This window comes from Cynoglossus semilaevis, chromosome 1, assembly GCF_000523025.1.
Source record: "Cynoglossus semilaevis isolate Cse_v1.0 chromosome 1, Cse_v1.0, whole genome shotgun sequence".
In the NCBI taxonomy this organism is placed as follows: Eukaryota; Metazoa; Chordata; class Actinopteri; order Pleuronectiformes; family Cynoglossidae; genus Cynoglossus; species Cynoglossus semilaevis.
The window spans coordinates 8,093,821-8,118,175 of NC_024307.1; the positions used below are offsets into that span (position 1 = coordinate 8,093,821).

General features: G+C 38.4%; 1 protein-coding gene and 1 long non-coding RNA gene across 2 annotated transcripts in view; one reads left to right on the plus strand and one right to left on the minus strand.

Annotated features, from left to right (window-relative positions):
- Nucleotides 1-18,018, minus strand: part of asap3 (ArfGAP with SH3 domain, ankyrin repeat and PH domain 3) — a 25,062-nt gene extending 7,044 nt beyond the window's left edge. Inside the window, exons 1-16 of the mRNA XM_017038277.2 lie at nt 17,634-18,018; nt 12,877-12,949; nt 10,291-10,436; nt 8,331-8,405; nt 6,926-6,975; nt 5,617-5,740; nt 4,692-4,777; nt 4,278-4,353; nt 3,276-3,362; nt 2,802-2,911; nt 2,080-2,149; nt 1,892-1,979; nt 1,529-1,577; nt 583-746; nt 316-449; nt 73-168 (exon numbers count right to left, since the gene is read on the minus strand). Of these exons, the coding sequence (XP_016893766.1) occupies nt 73-168; nt 316-449; nt 583-746; nt 1,529-1,577; nt 1,892-1,979; nt 2,080-2,149; nt 2,802-2,911; nt 3,276-3,362; nt 4,278-4,353; nt 4,692-4,777; nt 5,617-5,740; nt 6,926-6,975; nt 8,331-8,405; nt 10,291-10,436; nt 12,877-12,949; nt 17,634-17,759 (1,554 nt within the window). The 5' untranslated portion in view covers nt 17,760-18,018. The remainder of the gene's footprint in view (nt 1-72; nt 169-315; nt 450-582; nt 747-1,528; nt 1,578-1,891; nt 1,980-2,079; nt 2,150-2,801; nt 2,912-3,275; nt 3,363-4,277; nt 4,354-4,691; nt 4,778-5,616; nt 5,741-6,925; nt 6,976-8,330; nt 8,406-10,290; nt 10,437-12,876; nt 12,950-17,633) is intronic.
- LOC103377800 (uncharacterized) overlaps nt 1-23,087 on the plus strand; it is a 26,532-nt gene extending 3,445 nt beyond the window's left edge. Inside the window, exons 2-5 of the long non-coding RNA XR_521447.3 lie at nt 5,452-5,565; nt 18,447-18,557; nt 20,950-21,636; nt 22,133-23,087. This is a non-coding gene — a long non-coding RNA (uncharacterized LOC103377800). The remainder of the gene's footprint in view (nt 1-5,451; nt 5,566-18,446; nt 18,558-20,949; nt 21,637-22,132) is intronic.
- Nucleotides 23,088-24,355: the final 1,268 nt, after the last annotated feature.

Below are 24,355 nucleotides of genomic sequence, written 5' to 3' on the forward strand. Positions count from 1 at the left end.
ATCAAAAACTAGAAGTTTATAATTTGTTTTTTTTCAAGAACATTTCTGGTTTGAAAACAAGAAATCAGATACTAACATGTCACTTTGTGGCAGTGGTTTGATGGCATCATTTGGAAGCCCCGCCTCCATGATGTCATTAAATCTGGTGTTGCCAATACTGACGGCCAGCTAGAGTACAACACATTGCAAACAAAGACAATTTGGAAGAAAGGAATGTCAATGAAAGACAGATTGTTCCATGATGCCTGTAATTAAGGGCCCGTTTGGCCACAGCATCTGATTGTTTGTGTGTTTTTCCATGTGTTAGTTCTGTACCAGAAGTTCAGAAGTGCTCAGTAAGTCCAGGGTAAGAGACTGGATCCTGGAATAGTGGACACCAAGTTCTCTGTGGATCCCAGAACACTCAATGCACGTCAGAATTCCAAGATTTGTGGACAGCCACGTCGGATCTAAGATACACGAGAGCAAAATAAAATTTCCTAAAATAAAGCAGTAAATTAACAGTAAATTTTGTCACATTATACATTTCAATCTGAAAGCATGCAGTGCTTGTCTGTTACAAGACAGCAGAACATTTCTGACCTGGAGCTCCACAATCTGCACAGGCCTCATTCCCAGGCATGTGTCGAAGTTCGGCAATGATTGTTCTGGAAAGTTCTTGGAGACCACTATCTGGGTGGAGCTGATCTCCTCCCAGTGCTGTGTTCAGGGCGTCCTCCTTACTGTTCTGCAGGACTGACACCCAACTGGAGAACAGACACAAATGAAGCGATCACTTTGGCCTTTTCCTTAAGGACATAAATCATCAGGACTATTTAAAAAAAACATCTTTGTTTAATATTCTCCGGTTCTTGTTTTTAAAACTCAGTCCAATCCATCTTTCTGTCCCTAAACTCAAATAGTACATTACATCAAAGCATCTACCAGGAGGCCCAAACACCAGGGAAGGGCAGGAGACACAAAGATCCATCTGAAAACCCACATCACAACACAAGACGTTCTCTTATTTTCTGTCTGTGGCAACAAAGAGAAGACCCACCCATCAGCAGCTGGGCTGGGGTCCTCCTAGAGGAAAACTTTTCTGCAGTCATCGTGTCTCTCTCCCTCTCCTTTTTGTACTTTGTCTGATCTACTTTTATTGCTGCGTATACAAGATGCATGATACTGTATTTCCAAATAATCCGTACAATCTTTAACTCCTTCCTTTAATAAATCTTAGCTTGAATCTAGCACTTGCCTGAGATCAAATGAAAGCTTTTAATGTGTTACAACTTGTTCAAATAGTGTAGCATACTGTGTAAGAGAAACCTGAGATGTTAAGCACAAAATTATTTGCCTCTAAGAAAAATGTATTTTTAGAAGGGAAAAGATTTAGGTAACTTAAGAAAGCTCATGTCATTTGCATGGCATTCAGAAAATAATTTTACAAACCCATTAGAAAGGTCAAAATTATTCAGGAAACCCTCTTTCTTTTCTGAGCTATTGCCCAATGTGTGAGTTTGGAAAGAAATGCGGAGATGATGCTTACATTATGCACTCTTGTTCATCTTCAGCCTGGAAACGATACGTTCGGTTATCTGCACACAGAGAGAAATTCAATTTTTTCGTTAGCTTGGTATTAACACTATGAACTGCTGAAGTGTAGACAGGTTAAAATACATTTGCAGCAACACATGGGACTCAGCACTCAACCATGCAGTCATCTGTTCCGGGCCTTTTATTGTAGATTAAACACAGTCTTTGGCATTTATCCAGAAGAAGTGTGTTTGTGATTGATTGATTTCTGTTCACATAGGGACTACAGAGAGGTACCCAAACAGCTGCATTGCAGATGAAAATGCAATGATGATAAAAGATGTAGGTAAAAACGTGCAAAGGTCAAAGAACTTACGAGTGACCAGGTCAAATGTCCTCCTGTCCTCAGGGTTTGGTCGAACCTGACAGGTCAGAAGGTTTAACTTAGCTGGTGGTCGATTGATCTGAAGGCACAGAGGTCCATGTGTTAAAGTGATTGTGCACTGGATTATGAGGGGGAAAATGGAGGCTATTTAAAAGACAGATGAACTGGTATGGCCTCACCGTGCTGTGGGAGATCGTCAGGCATCCAAATTTGACTCCACACTTTCTCTTCTGCCATACCTTCCTAATACTAAAACACAAATCACAGATGAGGGTTTTCTATACCTCCTACTGGTAATGAATATTTACAAGAAAAGGAACACTTTTCTCCTGTTCACAGTTGTTTTCATTATCATGACTGAATCAGGTTAAACTCCTGAGAAGCTCCTTCTGTTGTATGTCCATGCCCTCAGGAAAGTTTATTTTCACCCTGTCATGCATTGGCCCTGTTGAACCACATCCTTATCTCACAGTAATCTAGCACTGCCTGTGTATGTGTGTGTGTGTGAATGTGAGCTTATGTGTGTTAGTGACGCAAATCTGCTCAGTTCACTTCTGTGCCAGAGAGTTCCACAGGAGGGGCCCTGTCTTGAATTTTCATCTCAGAATAATGAAGACCAGCTGTAGAGAACAGGGTCTGAGTCTCCATACAGTATCACTCTTCAGTTTCTGGTTTGCTAACTGAATCACTATTGCAGTCAGCAGTGATAGAATGTTTGACACTTAACTTGTGATTTCTGTAAGTGTGAAATCAGCAGAAATCTTAGCACACACAAGCTAGATGGCCAATTCAAATCCTGCTAGCATTAGATCTTTGATTTTTTTTTTTTTTATTATCATGCAAAACTCATACAAGAAAGTGTACAAACAAGAAACAACAGTAGTTTTTGTTTTTTACGCACCCGTCACTCTTCTTGAGCAGAAAACCTGATTTCTCTGTACCATACTTTTTGTTGCCCTGTGGTTGGTGGATATTGTAACCACTTCCTGAGTTTTTCCTGTTTAGGTATTCCTGTGATACAAACAACAATTTGGTTACACAGGGTTCACATTCATATGTTTTAAAGCCAAAAGGTCTTAGTCTAAAAGTCACTTTTTGTCACTAGGTTTTTAAAAGATTTTAAAAGAATTATCTGCTGCCACATCAGTAGTTGGTCCAAAAAAAGCTTAAATTAAAGTTGGCAGAAAAATAGCAAAAAATAAGCGAACACAAAGATCACTTAAAACATCTCAAATAAGGCATAAAGCCAGATATGTTTGAAAATTTCAAACTATAAACCTAATACTTTTAAAATGATGTAGCTGTTTTGAGCATATAGTTATCTGAGTTTTGATTAATACAAATAAATGTGGTATTTTGTTAGTTATTTTTTTACCTCTTTTCCCTCCACTTGTAGAAGTAATCTGAGAGAGTCCCTCAACTGTGTAAGTTTTTTCACTTCTTCATCCTCGTCCATGCGCACCTTTAAAACACAATACACACACATTAAAAAATTATATTTCAGCATATTGTCAACTAACAGCCACATCCTTTATCCCCTAATCTAATAATAATATTACCTAGCAGTTAGCTTACAACAAATTAGCAAACTGCTAATCCCTTATTTTTTGATAATGTTAACAAACCATTAGGTGCTTGGTAACATGAATATATTTGAATACTGTATTTCTAATCAGGTCGTTGTGTGAAGCCCTCTAAAGTGTGCCTTTTAAATAAATAATCAGTGAGGACATTAGGGTGTCCAGCTAAACTTTGTTCAACTCTAATATTTCAGCATTTTTCCAGGGAAACATGACAGAAATTCTGTTTAAACATCGTTGCCGAGACTGAGGTCTGGCATGTCTGAGCGGGTCTGTGTTCTCTGCCCATGGAGAACCAGAAAAACCTCTAACGTTCCACTGCCGCAGTTGCAGTCTTGTTGTTTTCAGTACACTTATAAAAAATAGAAAAAAACTCTGATGATGTGCTGTTTGGAAACCAGTCAGAGTGGTTGGAGAAAAAGGTGTGCAGTAAGGGAGGAATGAAAATGACAGATGCTTTATGTTTCCCTTTTAGAAACAGTACGGAAAACATTTCTGGGAATAGACTCCAATTACAGTCTCTGCTTGTGGGTTCAGCTGGGGAAGGGTTCGGGGGGCTGGGGAGCTGATACTGCTACAGGTTGTACTAAAACACCATGTGATTTAAAGCGTGAGTTTTAGTGTTTAACGTCTCCTAAGACACAGATTTGGCTGTTGTCAGAGATAATGGCTGACACACAAGAAAACTATGTGGGTGGGTTAGAAACTATGATAGAGTCTAAATGTTCTACCCCTATAAACGTGAGCTGAAGTAATGCAGACAAACAGATTTAACAGTCATAGTGATCTGTGATTACCGTATGCACTGAGGCAGCGAGTTTCTGGATAAAGGGCGCAAGATTCTCGGCAGCTTTAAGACCATCTTGAAAAAAACTGAGAAGAGAAGGAAAAACAAAAAAACGTGCTGAGTCACAATTGCACTTAATTCCAAACATCCTTCTTTGCACTACTCAAAACTTGATACACTGGAGCTGTATAAGCAACTTTTTTTTTTTTTACGTAAACCCACCAGTATGACTAAAAGGCTTAATGGTTAACAGCAGTAATAATAGCTTGTAAAAGGAACCAAAACCCCAAGAACCTCAATGATAATACAAAAGCCCAGACTAAACCCTAAGGTGGAAATCAAATCCAAATTGAAGGAGCAGAGAAAATAATTTACATTTTCCACATCCAGAATAAATCGGAACAAAAAAAGCATTGAGACCAACCTGTGCTGCACCTGGAAATATTTAATAAGACTCTGGAGAAGGTCAGGGCCCTGGCGTACCTTCAGCTCCTGGATCTTTAAAAGATACTAAAAGAACAAAATAAAGTTAAAAGCTAGTCAATAGTTTTTAAATATTACATAGGTTAATTCAGTTGATTAATTACACTAAACAAATTGTTCACAGTGACTGATGATAAATCGGAAGTAAAATCCACAAGTCTGTCCTAAATATTCCTTAAGAGTAACATGGATGATGACAAGGTTTATGATTTATGCAAATGTACATTTATTGTTATTGTATCTATGTGAAATAATATAATCAAGATTCTTCCAGAACTATATTGCATTTGTGAAAACAAAATTCATTTAAATTAAGCACTTTTTTATATGTAGAGTGAAACGGAAACAAACAGGGAGACAGTGGAGTGGAAAGACTTGAAGCAAAGGGAATTTAAACTCCCCTCACCCTCAATCCCAACAGCTGGTGTCAGTCAGTGTTAGACTTTGTCTTTCTCAGGGTTTTTTCACCAGCCTCCATGTGCACTGGCCACTGAGACTTCACCACCTGTATGAAACTGCACTGTCAGTACAATTCCATAATAATTCCAGCCAGTTTGGCTTTCAGTTATGGGCCATAAAGCAGCTTTATCTGCCTTTGAACTGCTCCACTTAATGTTTATGACTTTACTGTACTGCACAATTGCAAGACTCAACTCATAAAACTGTTGTGTCTTTTCTAAAGCAACATTTCTTTTTTATAGAAATATCTGGAAAGACACAAAAGGCTTCACAGCAGGATTGTGCAGTTGCCCCTGGATGGAATATGGAATCCACATGGCAGACCACCCATGTGAGCAAAATCAAGCCCACCTCAGGTATGTGATAGGTGTCTGTATCTGGTGTTTGGACTGGCACAGTGTCCTCACCTCACACATCTGCAGCTGAAAAGACCGTCTCTCTCTCTCCATGTCTTCTGAGCCATCTGATCCCTCCGTCCTGATCAGGCCCAGCTGCCTGCTCTTCTCTTTTCTCTCCTTCTCCAGCTTTCCTCTGATGGGGTGATGGAAAGTCAGAGGGGGGAAAAACATAAAAAAGTTATTCATACACATGGTAACATTGTGTGTCACAAACTCAGCATCTGTCCAATCAGTTCTGCTCCTGTAATGATTAACTTTTGGAGCATTCCAAGTTGTTTCCTTCCACCATTTAACTCGACTAGTTTCATCTCAGTAAGAGAAAAAGAGGGTTGGATTAAGGACAATAAGGAAGACATAAATTCTCCTAAGAACATAATAAATAAACCATTTAACCACCATGGGAGCAACATCAAGTCATGAGTTAAGAGTGCAACATCTTTAGTTCTATTTCACAGCGGTGTAATGGAGATTGACCAGAGAGAATTTAATCTGCTGCTTCTCTAACTGCAGTCTACTACATCTGTAACCCTAAAAAAGAGGCTGTAAATGTGAGACAGAATTCTCCTCAGGCAATAACATGTATCTCACGCTTCAGTTTTACTTTCATGTGAACAGAACAAATCTTGAGGCTCAACATCATCTACACTGAAATTTCACAAAGCGCAGCCATATATAGAAAAAGTAACAACCCATAGCCCCTGTTCCACTGGTCAAAACCCCCACTGACACCAGGAACATCTGGAGTCTGTCTGCTCCTGGAATAGATACAAAGAGTCTTCATTCTCAGGTTGGATAACTCTTGAATAGACATATCTTTTATAGACTCTGGCTCAGCTCAGCAGTAATGTGACACCCAGGTAAACAAGAATCTAGTTCTACCATTTGTTACAGTACATCTGCCCAAATTACACATTTCCTCATGTAGTGTTATAGAAATGCAAATGTAGTTTCATTTTACAATAACTGTAAGGATGAGTGAATATGTGTGAATGTGTTTCCTTGTTGCTGCTGAGTTTGATAAACCACAGCTACACAAAACATCTAATACTTGTTGAGATTTCACAGTGAATATAAAGTACAAATCCAGTGACACAGTTTAAACCTGTTTTTACTTTGTATGTAAATGGTCTGTCCCGGCAGTAGCTGTTTAATTATTACCTCATAAAGAGTCAGCTTGAACACAAATGATAGGTGTACTGTTCTTGTAGACTGCAGTAGCTATGTTGTAGGACTACTTTTAAGGCGACATAGCAGCACCAGGTGTACACAAAAATAAAGAATCAGTGTGGATGTGTGTATGAAGAGGGCAGTAAATTACATTTTTATGTCATACTCCTTCCAGCTCTTCTCCATCTGTTTCTTCAGATCCTGTGAAACAACAATAGTGAATACTTTGATGTCATAATACTGCACATGTAATGTAACACTGTTAAGGCGATCAATACAATAGAGTACAAGATATCAATAATACACCCATACAGGGAACTGTATAATTTTTCCAGCCAAAAAATATAATATATATATACTGTATAAAATTGTGTTTGAGTATAAACTGGGCCTGGGCACAGATATGATATTCATATAACACAAACTAGCTGCAATCTGACAGACCAGAATGTCGGTGTCATATTTACAGCAGTTCAGCTGTTGAATCAGCTGTTTGAAAGCATGGCAGTTATAGGATCCTACAGAAGAATTATTAGCCCGTCATTACTCACCAGTCTGCTTGTACGGTAAAACAAAAAAAAGTTAGATACCGGCTAAGACAATCTGGTTGACTGCCACATAACTCTGTCTTAGTCACTCGTCTGCATAAACAGCTTTATCTTCTCGGCTTCGTAATAGAATCAGCTGCATCAACAGCACAGACAGAGTAGCCTTTCTAAAACAATTGCATTTATAGTGACGTCTTAATCATTTTAGACAGTGTAAACTACATCAGCTAATAGATACCTGTCTTTGTAAGATGCAAATTACATCAAGTCTTGATCACATTTTTTTTATTGTCATCAATTTGCTGTGCTTTTTCAAAGCCCAAAATATTTAACACCTTTTGGTCATTGTTTTTTTTTATCTCGTTATAAAAACATCTGCATGTACATAAGAATGTCCAAATCAGGGTCAGCTTTATTGGCTCCCAATCCCATCTAATGCAAGTGTGTATCAACTGATAATGAGTCCTGATCAGTACTTTTTGACAATGATGAGGCTTAATATTATACAATTTAAAACGGAGGAATAAGTCCAGTTTGAAGTGAGGCCTCAGGAATAGGCTGAGGCAAACATTGAATTATATTTATCATTTCTTTCAAACAAACTTTGTTTATTAAGCTGTGGTGTTTTAGTAAACCTTCCTTACACTGTTTAAATATGGTATCAAACAGGCAGTGTTAAACACTGCTCCATTGTTACCATGTTGTCCTAGGGTTTGTGGGTATTGAAAGCAGCTGTGCGTTCAATTTCTTTAATTTAAAACAGAGTTCACAAACTAGCAGCTTACAGGTCATGGGGCCCCCATGTAGCTATGTAGTGACTGCCAGAAAGGTAAACAAAGAGAACAGCAGGCCAAACACAATTTAAAGAAGTTCAGCACAATTACATAGAGAATTTGCTATCTAAAAAAGAACATGTGTAGTATTAAAGTTTTCATTCATTCATTTTAGGGGTTAAGTTCCACTTTGCTTATTATTGTTGTCATCATGTAAAAGATTTTTGTGACTCACTAGTCTGCTGTCGCGGAGTTCAGACTTTAATACATTTTCCAACGGGAAAGCCATAGTGTTGTTGAGGTTTTGAACCTGAAAAACACAGAAACAGGTGGAATGAATAATACAAAATATATTTACAGTCAGATCTTAGGTTCTGCAGGAAGCAAACAGGCACACAGAGAGAGCACTTCGGTTCCCAGAAGAGTGTTTTAGCCAGGATTTCTGGGAATGAGCAACACGTGATGATTGTGTCACTTTGACGTGGCGAGTCATCAAAATGAAAACACAAGACAATGATTTGTACCATGTGAGAGTAGTTCACACTGGCTTTAATCAAGTGCTTTGTATACACTTGATTGGCTTTACTTTGTCGACTTGTATAGAATTTAGATGAAATCTTGCCAATTATAATGAATAAGTTAGAAAACAAAACCAAAATCTCATCAGAGTATGACAACAAATTCCTCCATACAAAAATGTGTCACATGTTTTGTTGGCACAGCAGAACATCTATGTACTGTACATTTTTCTCTTCTGTCCACATGTTTCCTTGTGACTGCTGTTGAAGACTGCTTGTAAATGTCGCTGGAGGATTTTTCTTAATGAATCCTGGTGGATTAAAACCAAGCTGCACCAACTCTCTGCACATAAATCCAACTACTTCCGTGAACTGAATACTGAGTACATGACCTAATATATTGACATAGCAGCAGGCAGGTTGTTTTAGTTGGCATTCATGCGCTGAGGTTAGTAATAGGTAATACATGGTCTTCTGACAGGGGGAAATACCAGCTCCCAGAATCAACACATGATGGTTAAATCTATACATGTATGACTGTATTCACACAGATGTTGAGAGCAGCGTGCAATCAGTTAAATGTGGCATTGAGGGAGGCGCGCAGGTTGATTTTGCAGTAAACTTCTTTAATTACCCTCTTATTAGTCTCTCAGACCTTGACAGTTTAACACCTGTAAGACTTGACCTTCCCCATGAGGCACTGACTGTCATAAAAGGGGGGAAGGGCCGTAACAGATAGGAGGTCTGGGATGAATTATGATAGGAAGCATAGATTTTATCAGTGGAACTGTTCCAGGCTGGCCTATATTTTACAGTCAAGAGGCTTATTGAGCACACAGATGGCAAAACATATTTTTCCATGCATTCATGAACGTACACAGGTGCCTGGAATACACTGAATAAGTGTTTTTCCATTCACAATTGAGTAGAGTTAAAGTTGAGGCTCAGTTGAAAGGTCAATGCCAATGTTGGTTAGTGATATGTCTGTCATGTTATCCTTTTTGTTTGTGGTGTTTAATTTTCTAGTGCTTACAAGATACTATGCTATGCTGCTTTATGTTTTTCTGCCCAAAGCTAACTATAACTTGCACTATAAATGTTCTTTCTTTATTTTGATATCGATATGGCTCCTTTGGGTTGTAATTGGTCCTTTTTATTAAATATGATAACATTTAGCATGTTAGTTAGCTGCCTTTACTTTCTGCATCATAGCCAAGATAGGAAGTGGTTAACTGTTAATAATGATGGTTCTTTCTGAGCACCTGAAGACTGGGTTTTAATGGGAATTATTTGTCCTACCAAGAGAAGTCTTCAGTTCCTAATTTAGGGTAATGCACGTCTAATGCATGTGCACACAAAAAATGATTCACTATGGTGTAAGCTTACTAACACACACAGAGGTTTGGCTCATTCAACCTAAACGTGCTGTATATTCAATGGGGTTTGGGGGCATTCCGTCACTTGTTGCTGCATCATTCCTCACCTCTTGTGTTCTCTCAGATCCTTCCATCATTTGCATGTTTTGGAGACGTGGCCCTTTTTCCTCTTTTAAATTTTTCCTCAATTTTTTACTTTTCCTCACAAGGTTTTGATGTGGTATTTAGGCTCAGATGTCTAATTGCAGTCCCACCCTTTCCATGTGTCTTTTCTTCCACACTCCCGTCCCAGTTTCCTTACCAGACTTTTGAAGAGGGCAGTGACCTCTCTGGTGAACACAGCCAGATTTAGAAAGCCTGTGGAGACTTCGTTGTTGTCCTGGGTCAGGTGGCTATTCCCTAGGTTCTCCAGCATCTCAATATAATGCTCCTTGTTCTCCACGTGTGCTGTAGAAATAGAATGAAATGAAATTCTGTAGAAGAAACTGTTTTTCTTACACAACAAAACATGTGGGACAAATTAGTACTGGTTTCCGCCCAGCCTGGAGCAGGAGACAGGCACATATAGAGAGAAACATGTTTCTCCTGGGCTTATAGGTCAAGGTGTAATGTTATAGGGCACTTTCCCAAGATAGCAACCTGAGTAGGCTTCCAGTCTTTTTAAATTTATGTGGAAAATGGTTGATGGAAAAGAATCTAAGCTCTGACCTAGAGGCTTTGAGTTACACGGAAGTAGAAACAGTTTAATCCCAAAGGCCTATGAAAATGAGGACATTAAATAATCACAAATCACATTGTAAGGCGTAGAAGTCAACTACCGGTAATTTACTTAACAAAGATAGATCACCTGATTAAGAGATATAACCATTAACGTGTTCTGTAGTTCCACTACGGAACCTTTAGGAAAATACAGGTAAAAGGAGTGGACTGAACTACAAAGTAAAGTAAAAAGCAAAAGTTATACAACCTATCTTGTCCTCAGCTTTAGGTTTGACTGATTGGAAAAAAAATACTAAGTCAAAGTCACTGTAGCGCTAAGACTCACTGACACATTTGATTAAGAAAATTTGTAATATTTAAAAGAAATGTGTTGAGTTTTTGAAGCATTGCACTGTTGTTCAAAGTTACTATCATATACTTCAGAGACAAATTGTTAGACTGAGCATTTTTCATGTAGCATTGTCAAAATATATTTGCAGGGATTATGCAACAGGAACCTGGTATATCCTAACTGTTGTCCTAACTGTAGACTGATTATGGAAGGAATAAAAAAACTCAGCTGTTAAAAGGTTAGGTCAACCAATAGAAGAAGCTAACCAGGCATCAAAGGTACAGCCCAACAATGAGCCAGACTTGGAAAGATCAGACAGGTAGAGCTTTTTAATTGAAACTATGAATACACAGTCACTGTAGACTGATTATGGAAGGAATAAAGAGATGCACTGAGTGCTTGTTTTTAGGATAGACTACAAAACAAACAAAGCAAAAAGCTGAGTCACAGAAAGACTCAGAGAATGACCTTTAGCAGATATAAGCAGAGCAACTCGACTCTTTAGTCCTCTGCCAGAGCACACACAAGCAGACGTACAGAGATTCATGAACATAGATCTTGGCAGAAAAATAGCACTTGTGGTTTATTAGAACTAAAGAAAACATCTTAGCATGTGTGTGTGTTTTGCATGTGTGTCACAGCAGAAGGTCCATGAAAGGGGTGTGCGGTATGGTAAATGAAGATGAGAGTGTAGACTGATTGAGAGTTTCAACAACATAATGATAGGAGAGAACATGGTACCAGCAGATCACATATGATCCTACTTAGATTCAGAGGAGAAAAAAGAAAAGATTAATGGAGACAAATCACGAAGTACTTCTCTGCAGATGCAGCAACTGGATCTGGTTGCCTCATTCTGGGCAGCTGCCTCTCTGACTCACTTTTACTAAAAGCTATGAGTTGACGTCTCAAAATGGGAAGCAGATCTGTGAGTGTAAGAGCCGGGAAAAACAACCTCAGGATGTGTTCTCCAGTTTCTTTTCTTTATTTCCGCACATTTTTGAGGCAAACACTCACTTCTTGTGCATGTATGAGATCAATGTCGAGATGTTACGGCATAGACCAACAGTACATGAGGACCTAAAACCGCACATACCATTAACCTGAACAGGATGTTCACACACACACACATGTCCGCCACAAAAGCATACACTTGGTTATATGTAAACAAAATCAAGCTACATTCTACACACTGCAGTCCTGTAACACGAGGCCTCCCTCATAAAACGGAGGCAGCCCACGCGAGCATGATGATGTCATTAAAATAACTTCCAAAGTGAGTCCTATGGAGGGCCACTATTCACTCAACAATTAATCCAATGGCAATAATAGATGCTGACCTATACCCTAATTCTCTCTGCTCTCAATTACTGACCTAGGAAGTGTTATACAAACCCCATTTAAAAAAGAAAAAGTCTGCACACTAGAATAATAATTGATCAAGGACTGTTGAGCGTCTTAGGTCTTAATAACAAAAAGTTCCACTTAAATTACTTCTTTATGATGTTGTTGTATGTTGTATATTTAATAAATAGCTCATGTAGTTCAGGGAACACATGCAAAAGATTTCTTACAAATGACAATCACATTGTTTTACTGTAATTTAAATCAAATATGCTTTATTACAGGGGAAATCCAGTTTAATTTTCTATGTTTTTCCCTATCTGTTGAAACCTTTATCAACTGCCTGATGATCATAACATTCTGGACAAAGTTGGATAGTAAACACATTTAACTTGATTTTCAGTTTACAACGACTAATGGAGAACGATTGTGCAAAAAGATTTGGGGAGAAAAAACACTAGTCAGACATGACAAACACTGTAAAGAACTTACACAGTCCAGATGTGTGTATAGCTTTTATAATCTTCTTCATCTTCAGCAGAGTTGTGTGGTCCATCTCCAGGGACTGAAAATATAACAATGAAGACAGGGGAGCGTCAGTTAAATACAGTATTAATACATGAATAACCCAAATGTTCCTAAATAGTCTGTACCACAGTTTTTAGTGGGGGCTAAACTCATCAATTGATTAGCTTTTATTTGGCATGTGCTAACTTTCAGCTTTCTGGCTATTTATTATCCTATTTGACCATTAACCACTTTAGACCACATTTGAGCTGTTTTTGCTAACTTAAGCTATTCGTTTTTACCTTAATGTTTCAAGAAAAAGGTATCGTAAGTTTTAGTATATTACAAAGTTCTCACGGCTCATGTCGAGTCAGACAGGTGATTCAGCACTTAACACTCATCAGTCTTGCACCATCATTTAATGCCTGAAATGGTGTCATTGCACTTCCTCCACCTGTCTGAGAGAATGTCACACCTCAGATCAAAATCAGACAGGGATTTTTTTTTCTGCAAAACAAAAGGGTGTAGCAGTTGTGACGGATGATATAGTGTTGACTAAATGGACAAAGTCAATAAGATTCTTTGTAATAACAACAGTAAATTAGTTCGGTTAAGCTAACTTTTAGTTCTTCTTCCCAACACTCCATCTTTGTCTAAATGCAAGGCCGAACAGACGTAACTATCAATAGAATAAAATGATTTTTTTCCTAAAATACAGCCTATGTTAAAATACACTAGTTATTATAATCACGGCACTACAGCTACTACCATTGTATTGGGACACACAAAAAAGTTGGGCCACCTATGTTCAGCACCACCTTGAGAGGACACACACATACTGCTTATTTTTCTAAAAGAAAGACACCATTTTGTCCTGCAGAATGGTTGTACTTAATGTGACAAATGACAGTGTGTACTAAATGCACTAAGTCAACTGACTCCATTGTAGTGAAATAATCAGCCTCCTTCAAACCAAACTAAGTCCTGTTTATTCTCCTTACACGAGGCACTTGTTTTACCCAGACAGACATGCCTTGCTCCATCTACGTGTCCCCAGAAATAGCTTTAATGAGGCAGTAATCTAGACTTAACAGACACCCTGCCTTGTTAGGCTGTTTACACTTCGTAGTCGTTCCTGGTTCAGTCCACTCCCTAAGTGTTCGTTTACTAATTAAAAGGCGGTGTGGCTGTTGTGTAGTATAGCATTTCAGACAGTGAATAGAGGAAAATGATTTGGTGGTGACTGGAGATTCCCTGGGTGTTGCTTGATGAAGTTGTAGTTTCCTCTGTTTGGAAAAATATACGAATCAAGCTGGTGCAGGTCAATAGAACTGCTTACATTTGTTCAATTCGGTATAAAAGGGGGGAAAACATCACAGTTTGCTTACACGCAAGCTTATTTTCAACTAAAAAAGGCAAAATTCTAACAACTCACATATTTACCTTAAAGAGAGGATTTGGATTGGCAGTTCAAACGGTGTGGTGTCTGTGTTGTCTTTTTGTTGCTGGAAACAGTGTGACATACTGTACACCTGCTGTCAGGGTGTGTGTTAGTGCGTGTGTATGTGAGGGTGTCTATTTGTGTGTGTGTGTGTGTGTGTGTGTGACTGCAGGCAGCAGAGCATAACATTTCATGACTAACAGATACCTGATCCTCCTTTACCTCATTAACTTGGCATGATGACACACTTTGCTGTTGGGGATGCAGCAATATTCAATTTTAGTGTCCTAACCATGAATCTATTACTTTTTAGTTAACATTTATCTAATTTTACTTAACATGTAGTTCCTGTTGGCTGTTTCAGAGCTGTACTGGCTGACCCAATTTGTAGATATTTTTGGCTTTTTTTCAGCTGGCCAATCCTTAAATACTTTGGCCAAATTTGATCATTCTTTCGCACATTTTTCTTTTTACTTATCTTTCTAACTTTCAGCTACCTAAATGTCAGTTATACTATAGCTTTTAACTACTCATGCTGGCTTAGCTATTTGATTTCTTGATTATAAAGTGTGTTTCAGCTCATTGTGAGGTAAAATTATGTAGGATTCTTATGTGAAAAAACTGTCATGTTTTGTTTGACATTAATATTTTTTAATATATCTTTAGGGTACTGTGAATCTTTGGGCACTATTTGGCCAATATTAACTATTTACTGTTGTATTTTTTCAAACACAATCGACCCGGAAGCATAACACCGCCGGAACACCACCCCAAGAGGACAACCCTAATTCCCCTATTTGTGTAATGATTATCAGAAAACTGGTGTAGAGGTATGTACTGGGTATCGATTATCGGAGATACTAACATCTAGTCCTAGTATGCATACTTTTGCTAACTCTAAGCTAGTTTCACAAAATGTTTCTCTAACTTCTCTTCTGTGAATTTCAGGCTAGACACCCAGGCTTGCAATGCTGTGTGCATTTATGTATTTTCAGTATAATAAGCAAACACTTCAACAACATGATAAGAACAACTGAGCCAATGTATAGAAACATGTTCAAACATGACTTAATTCCATGAAATGGCATAATAGCTATGCCACATAATTATAGTCATAAGTATAACGGCAGGAGGGATCTTAGGTGTTTTTGTACTTTATCTCATCTTCTTCTAATCTTCCGTTAAGAGGAAACCCTCGGCTCTGTGCATAAAATGACTGCGATTATGTTCACTGTAGCTTGGAAATGAAACAGTTCCTTATCCCTGCCTTTACAGTTTATGGTTGTCTCTAATCAGACATAATAACTAACAATCAGCTGAGTGTATGTGTGGGTAAATGGTGTCTCTATCTCCCTGCCTGCTCCCATAAACCACACACAGCCCCACACATTAGCCCTATCCATTAATCAAGCTTCTCCCTGCTGAGCTGACTAAACATTACAGATTCGTCTATAAAGAGACTATTGCACTTCTGTGAGTCTGTCTGACTCTCTAATGGTCTGTCTGTCTGTACATGTGCAAGACTCAAGTGTGACCCCCCAGCCCCTCCTCCCCCACTGCTGCTATTCCAGCCATGTTTGTTCCAGTATGTCATGGCCATAAAAAAGGACATTAGTCCAAGATAAATACATCAGACAGCTGTTTAAACCCAGGACTCTGTCTCCATCTCTATTCACTTGTCACAGTTTGGGGCCAGGAAAGTAAAATGAAGTGTTGTCATCTCCCAGAGGCTTTCAGGTGTGAATGTACACACTGCATTTCGTCATTCATTACCAGTAAATACTGAGTGCTGACTGCTGACGGGACTGTTTAAATTGTCATAACATGGTGCAATCTAACTTTAAGTTGTAAAACTTGTAGTTGTAAGTTAAACCCATTGTGAGCTCTGTCTATGAACACAAATCCCTACTACAAAATCATTGAATACTGTTGTGGTATAACTCAATACCACAACAGTATATGATGATATTTTGTCACAGAGGGAACACATGGAAGAATGGAGTTGTGTAAACAGAATGATTGTTTGTGTTGTGGCAGAGTTCATGGCTGCCTCCCATGGGTTTTCCCATCTTTTACAGCAGAATAGAGGAGATTTCAAACAAACAATGACACACACACACACACACACACAGAGAGAGAGAGAGAGAGACCTCAGAAAAAACAATGAGCCAAGGTAACTCTTCATATGGATGGAAAAGGAAAGTAAGACTCAGCGAGAACCAGCAATATTAAATATTTGTTTGCACAAAAATATGTTCTGCAAAAGAGACATCATGTTCCATATTTACTTTCCAAGTGTGTTCCATCTCTACTTGATGGAGAACTATGGCAATACTGTGACATCATCTGTGACCTCATTAAGTTTAGGTGTTTTGCTAAACACTGACTTTAGACTTTCCATGTGTGTTGTATCCTTTTTAGCTTTGAGCTAATGTTTAACTTTGTAATACTTTGAGCCTTTTGGCTACATCAAACTTTTAGCTCTTTTTTAGGATTTTGTTTTTAGTTTTAGATCATTTCTTCCACTAACTATCTCTGAGTTCATTAGCAAATGCTGAGCATTTTGTAGACTAACCCTAAGCTGCATTTTTGGCAAACCAAAGTATTCTTTGGCTAACTGTTTGTTATATTAATATGTTTTCATTAACCCACTAATGCATTACTAATTTGTTACAGTTGTAACCTAATATTTGCTGTTGCTAAGCAAATTATTGTATCACTTTGTTCTTCTTAGTTAACCTTTTACTAACTTAGGGGAACCTTTAAAATATCCTTTATGAATTTCAATCTGGGGAGGTTAATGCTTTTGGATAATCGTTTTTGCTAAGTTGCTGTTTTTTAAGAAGAATTCCCCATTGTATTTTAATTTGTATGTCATAAAAGGTCAAAAACATCCACAGTGCACCTACATACGACCACCACAAACCTACCCTAATGACCTAGACATTTTTGCACAAGTCGACCTGATAATAGACCTGTAACCACAGATCATTCCGAGTTCTTACTGTTTAATTACTGTTTTGTTGGCCCCGTCCAACGTAAGGTGTGAATGCACGTTTACCTCACCTGGAAACTATGAGTGTTGTACAAAGAAAAGTCTTCCTCTCAGTACGCGGAAACATCACGTCTTTTACAGTAGTGAGGTGTTGAACCTCCTGCAGTAGTCAGTAAGTGTGTGTGTGCGTACGTATGAGTCTGTGTCTGTGTGCATGTGAAACTTTAGTTCAGTCTGACACGTGTAAATATGAGGTCAACTGCGCACAAACACCGGTAAACAACAGAAACTACGCAGACTCCTCACCTCCTCCACGGCAGACACCGTGTTCCGACAGTCGCTCATCTTCGACTGGAAACTCGATGTCCCCGGTGAAGACAGGTCCTCGTTGGTCAGGACCACGAAGTCTGAAATACTGATTCTCTCCTGCATGTTTGAAAATTTAAAAAAAAACTATATAGAGTCCAGACAGGAGAGTCAGTGAAGAATCAAAGTCTGAGCAGCACGATTAAATCCCATCTGAAGAAAGAGGAACTGCTTAATCCTGTATTTGTAAGAGGACAATAAAGTAAAGAAGTGAAGCTCCGGTCTGTCCCTCCGATACTTCACCGTGTGGAGGGAAATGTCCCCGCTGTGAGAAGTTCGCTGGAACTAAACGAAAGTCCTAACCGATCCCAGACTCCACTGAATGTGAGCGAGTGGAGGTAAATCTGAGAGAGAGGGCGGGAGGGAGGGAGCGAGTCACGTGGGAATGTTTGTGTGCATGTCGGTGTGTTCGCGCGGGTTCTGTTATAGCTACTAGTGGGGACATTTTGCAGGCTGTTGCTGAGCGAGAGGGTGTTGATTAGTTTGGAGTTAGGATTTGAAATTAGGTTCAGAATTTGAGTTAGAGCTCTTAAAAATATACGCTATTTATACACTCCAAAATAATACCCCAGGCTTGTTGAATGTTTTAGTCACACAATGTTCTAATTTTATCCTCCTTGTCCATTATTTTGGCTGTGGCTCATGACTAAAGGTATATTGATTTGAATTAAATGCACTCAGTGTGAAGTCCAGGCAAATGTGTGTTGGTTTGTCTTTCTCTCTCATTCTTCTTTCTCTCTCATTTCAATTCAGACACCAGAGCATCTGCAGGGTGGTCACCATGGATAAGCAAGAAACCTCATTCAGACAAGAGAGAGAGAGAGGGGACGGGGGAGAGAGCAAGGATTTTCAATGGATGAAGTGGTAATGTTTTGTGAGGGCAAAAAAAAAAATCTGTTTTGCATCAGACTCAGTAGGTTTAGAAGTGCTTTTAAGGCATGAAAACCCTCAGTCTCTGATGTCAAAGTTAGACTTTTGCACATGCACATCATTATGAATCAAATGTAATTCCTCTGAAAAAGTGAATCAGCGGTAAATCTGGGAGATGCACCTTCTTTCTGTTGGCAGAGGCCCTAAAGCCCCTGCTTCTTTGTCATTGCATGGGAAGGAATTTTTCATTCAGGAAAGGATTTCTTCTAAGCCCCTCCCCCACTGATATGCCTCTGAAATCCACTGACAAAGCGAAAGCAGAGAGAGGTGAGAGGAAACAAAAAAACACAGGAGTTGTGTAGAGAACATAACTCCTGCATGCCTGGCATTGTGAACCCTGTCAGCTCTGAGAGCAGAGGTGTATCAACTGAACTCAGCCACGCCTCAGGGGAAGAGTGGTGATGATACAACACACACCGTGAAGTGCTGTTGGGTGGTTTGTAGAGGAAAGCACAGCTGCTCTGTTTTGGTTTAACCACAAAACCTGCTTTATCTTTGACAATTAGTTCATATTTAGTCCATGTCTTAAACTGTGTGTGACCACAGTGGTACAGTGTCATGGACAGAAATCCTCGAAAAAAACAGTTTCAGTGTATATTCACTCAGAAAGCAGAGTGAAATCTCTCTGGAGATGAAATAAATCCCTCTTGTGTTGGTTTTTCCATGCATGTTGAGGCAACTCACCATCAGACTCATTCAAATATATAACCACATCAGAAAAGGCTGTTTTACTCACACTTCAACCTGTCATTCATTAGCTTACAAACATTTATTCCCATGAGGAAGTGAAAGCCTGTGATAAATTCTGACCAGTACCAGTCGCCATATACAGGCCTGATCAGTTCAACCTTTTATTGTTTCTATTGACCCAGTTCAGTTCAACCTTTTATTGTTTCTGTTGTTTGCTTGTATGGTGCAAGACTGTGCAGTTCAACCTTTTATTGTTTCTATTGTTTGCTTGTATGGTGCAAGACTGTGGAATTTTTAAAGCACTTTGCATGAATAAAAAAAACACAGCCTGTCATTTTATTTTACTTACAATATACAGTAAATGTATGCTTACACATTTTGCACACACACGAGAGTTTTCATATGTATGCTGATGTCATGCAGAAGCTCGCTGTGGCCCAACAATACCCTCCTTCAGTTTCTTTGCAGCCCCACAGTAAAGAAAACAGCCTTTGTGTCTCTGCCAAGTCTTTGCACTGGAGTCCTGTGGTAAAACTGAGCAAACCGGTCTGCTGTGCTGAGGAGATGAGCTAACATTATAGTACACAGAGAGGAAAGAGAGAGAAAGCTAGTCCAGGAGCAGGATTGGAGGGGGCTGAGTGGAAAATAGTGTTGGGAAGGAATGTGAATGTGAAATCAGGGGTAAAAAAGTGGAAGGAGAAGGACAAAGGTGGAGTGACAGAGAGACAGAGAGAGATGGCCGTTTTATTGTCTGTGCACACAAACCAGAGTGACTCACTTCATGTTTTCACTTGTTTTCACCTCCACCCTTTTCCTTCCTAAACACCACATGCTTTACCCATACTATCTTTCCTGATGTCTTTGTCCTGTGATGTGAATTGTGCATTTATATCCCAGGGGTGTTTAATATGTGGTTTGAGACAGGCGTGCTAATAGCTACACTATGGATTCACTAAATTCCAAAAGATATAAAAGATATTTTATTGTATCTTAGTTATAACTTATAACAGGATTAGGGTAACCCATCAATGGTATTTTATTGGGGAAGTGGTTGCTTATTGGCTTAGAAGCAGACAGTTGTCCGGAAAGTTTCAGGTTCGAGTCCACCAGCTGCCAAGGTACCACTGAGGTGCTCTGAGCATGGCACCGTCCCCACACACTGCTCCCCGGGTGCTCAAAGCTGCCCACTGTTCACTGTGGTGATGGGTCAAATGCAGAGGTCAAATTTCGTTGTGTGCGGTGGTGTGTGTCACAGTGACAAGGAGCTCACTCTCCTTTCACTTTCCCTTTTAGATAATTTCATCTTTCAACTCTTTATTGGTTCCAATCTAGCTAATGCTGTACCTAATGTTCAGGGAACTTAACAACTTGTGGTATTTTGTCTTTGTCTTTCAGGTTGACTTTGGACTTCTTCAAACATATCTGGCCCATCTTGTGGTTATTTCTTTAGCTTATTTGTATATTTATGGACATATTGGTATTTATTGCATTTGTTTAAATGTAACACAGAAAAACCACTGTCGTGTATCCATGACATTATTACACCAGTGTCTTCTCTCACACACTGGAAGCAGTTACGTTTTGGTGTGTTGTAAGTCGTGTACGTTTAATGCTGCTTCCCTCTTTTCTCTCTGAGGCAAACACACAGGCAGCAGCAGCAGCAGCAGCAGCCCAGAGGTCGTAATGACATCTTCCAGTAAAAATGACAGCTACCAGGATTTCCTTGCTCTTTCCGAGCAGCACAGGGGAGTAGCACAAGGTTCTACCACCAACTTTCATCTGGAAACCCTCCCTTTCTTCCTCCCTCTTCCCGCTGCACTCAGGCTGTTGACTCAGCTCTACTGGTTCTGCTATCAATTTACTGGCCTGTCAGACCAGAAGGCCCCCAGTTTACCGTAACACACCCCCCTCTTCTGGTCAACATGAACAGCTTAAAATGGGAGTACTGCCAGGAGAATGACAGAAAAAGAGAGGGGGGAGGTTAGATTTATGGGAGAATGTTGGGCTTTAATATCCCAATAGAATACAATCATGAAACATTGAGCAGGACACAGCCTCAACTCAAACCCCAGACCTCCAAAAAAACCTCTGAGGAACTCTTTTGGTACATAAGGCACTGTGACATCTCTGTGGCAGTTTTGGAATAACGTCACTCCTCAGTCACAGACGAAGATCAGAGGAGCGTCTGACCCTTTACTAAGCCTTCTAAGCTGCCATCATACCTGTCTGTCAACTCCACCCTCAGGTGTTTTCTCTATAGTGGCTGTCGTCACACCTGGTATGGCAACAAAGTTTTCCAGACAGGGACTGTGCAGCCTAACAGGTTTGTGATTCATAACTTGTGATATTAACAAGATCATGTAGGATTTTCAACAGAACAATAAGACATACTAATAACAAAACGCATGTTCAGAATATTTTCTCATGTAGCCTGTTTAGATGACCATATTTCCAGTTAACTACTGACAAGATATTTTAGGATCTTGTCAGTGCTGAGGAAAGATTATGATTACATTACATCTGAATATCAAAACATTGCTTGAAAGTGAGCTGGATGGAAGGAATGTCTTTTGTTGGCATACAGCATTTTGTCAGTGACTAGTTAGCAGAAGAAGAAAAGTTTCTTCAGTGTCTTAAATCCATATTGTCAACCCTACAGTATGTGACGTATGTATATTTCTGATTAAAATATGCTAACCACTAACAGTCACTAAATTGATATGTATTAAGTTATCTTTTGCCAATTTTGTTAGTAATTTTTGCCTTAAGTATATAAAATATATTTTAACTGTATTTTAAAATATTTGTCCAAAATTCAGCACAAAAAAGTACCCGGGCAGGAGAAACTGGAGAAGGGAACCCATTCCCACCTGGTGGAAACATGCAAACTACATACTAAAAGACCATCAGAGACCACCAGGGCTCCAACCAACGCTTTCAGTTAAGGCAAGAGCACTAACCACTCTTACACAATGTTGCCCCCAAAAGAAGTACTTACTCAAATATATAGAACCACATCCTAAAGTTACCAACAGCATATGGGTTTATATGGCATCAATGGTGTTGTTTGAGTGCTGTATACAGCTCTACGGTACCCCACTGAGGCCCACAGCCTAAAACAATGACACGCAATGTTGTGTCTTTACTTACAAAAACATAAAAGAGAAATCTTATGTTTCTTGTCTAAAATGCAATGCAACAGAGCTGTGCTGTTTTAATTGCTCATGAACCAGAGTCAGAGGTTGTGTGTGCGTGCAGTGTGCATGTCTGTGTGCGTGACTGAGGTGATTTGGCATTTTGGTTAACAAGCGTAGTTAAACACATGGGCTGTTGTGCACATCTGTTAATAGGCACTTAGTGCTAATATACAACTTATTCCAGAAGCAAATGGTACTCTGCATTTTAACATGTATAATTTCAGCTAATTGTTAGAAATATTATTGCAATTAGCAATAATAAAAAAAAGAACAACAAAAAGTGATTGAAAAAAACCCCTAAAGTGTTAAAGTGTAAAGTGTTATTTAAATAAGCAGAATAAGTAAAGCAACATGTCAAAAGCTAAAACTTAACTAACCCTGCAAGTATGGATGTGGATCCATACAGGGTGTGGATGATATCTTTGTAAGAGTGTTGGATGAAGAGCAACAAACAAACGCTACCACACAAAAGTTAGATGGCACATATTGGCATTAAACCTTGGCGTAATTTCTATGATAAGTATATGTTTATGTATATGTGTACATATATGCTCACGCAATGCAGTGTATGTCTGTACATGTGTGTAGGTATATATATGTGTGTGTGTGTCTGCGTACATATGTGTATGTATAGTGCATATATGTGGATGTGGGTATATGTACATGTGTATGTAACTTGCATGCATGTATTTAAACTATTTATAAACCTGTTCATATAACATCCTTATAATTATACTAGTTCTGCTTAAATTAGTAATGTGTAGTAATTGTTAACAATGGTTAACAATGGTATAATTGAAATATAATAGTAAATAATAATTGAGATTGCAATCAACAACACTGTGCATGGGAACAATAATCACCTACTGATCTACTAACACTATCTACTTCTACTAACCTACGACTCTAATCTACTGATATCCGCTGTTCAGGTTTCCAATATTCATTGACAGTGTGCTGCTACTCTTGTTTGTTTTTTTATTGTACTTTATTTTATTGTATTTTAACTATCTGTGTGTTTTTACTGTTTGTTTTGTGCTGTACTACTGCTGGATCCTAAATATCCTGAAGGGAACTCCCAAAGGATTAATAAAGCGCTATCTCTATCTATGTATTTTTTCTAAAAAAAAATTGTATAAATTTGATGAGAAACATGCAGCAAAAAATAAAATTGAAAAATAATTTTACAATTTTTTTGTCAATTGATTAGCAAAAAAAGACAGTAAAAGTTCAGATTTTGATATTTTCTAAAATGCCCTAACTTGATTATAAATTGTTTTTAAATTTTTATTTTCACAAAACACTTTATTTTGATGAGAAATATTTTTTAGCATTTGACCAAAAAATGATACTAAAAATACTGATTTTGAAGATTTTTTTAAATAAAATTTAGGAAAACATAACTTTTTTAGTTTTTGAACAAAAATGACATGAAAAATTCATAATTTGACAGAAAACTTATATACAAAAATATTTCTAAAAATGTTCTCTAAATGCCCTAATTTTATGACAAATATGCAGGAATTTCCTTTTAATTTTTGATCGGAAATGATCCAAAAAGTTCATTTTGACAGAAAATCCTATAAAACAAAATTTGTAAAAATGTTCTCTACATGCACTAATTTTATGAGAAACATGCAGGCAAAGATACAGTTTTAAAAAATAATTTTACAAAACTTTCTTGTCAATATTTTTTCGTTTTTGACCAAAAATGACAGGACAACTTTACATTTTGACAGAAAGTTTTATTAAGGAAAATTTGTAAAAATGTTCTCTACGTGCACTAATTTTGAACACAATTTTGAAAAATTATTTTATAAAACGTTTTTGTCAAAATTCTTTAGT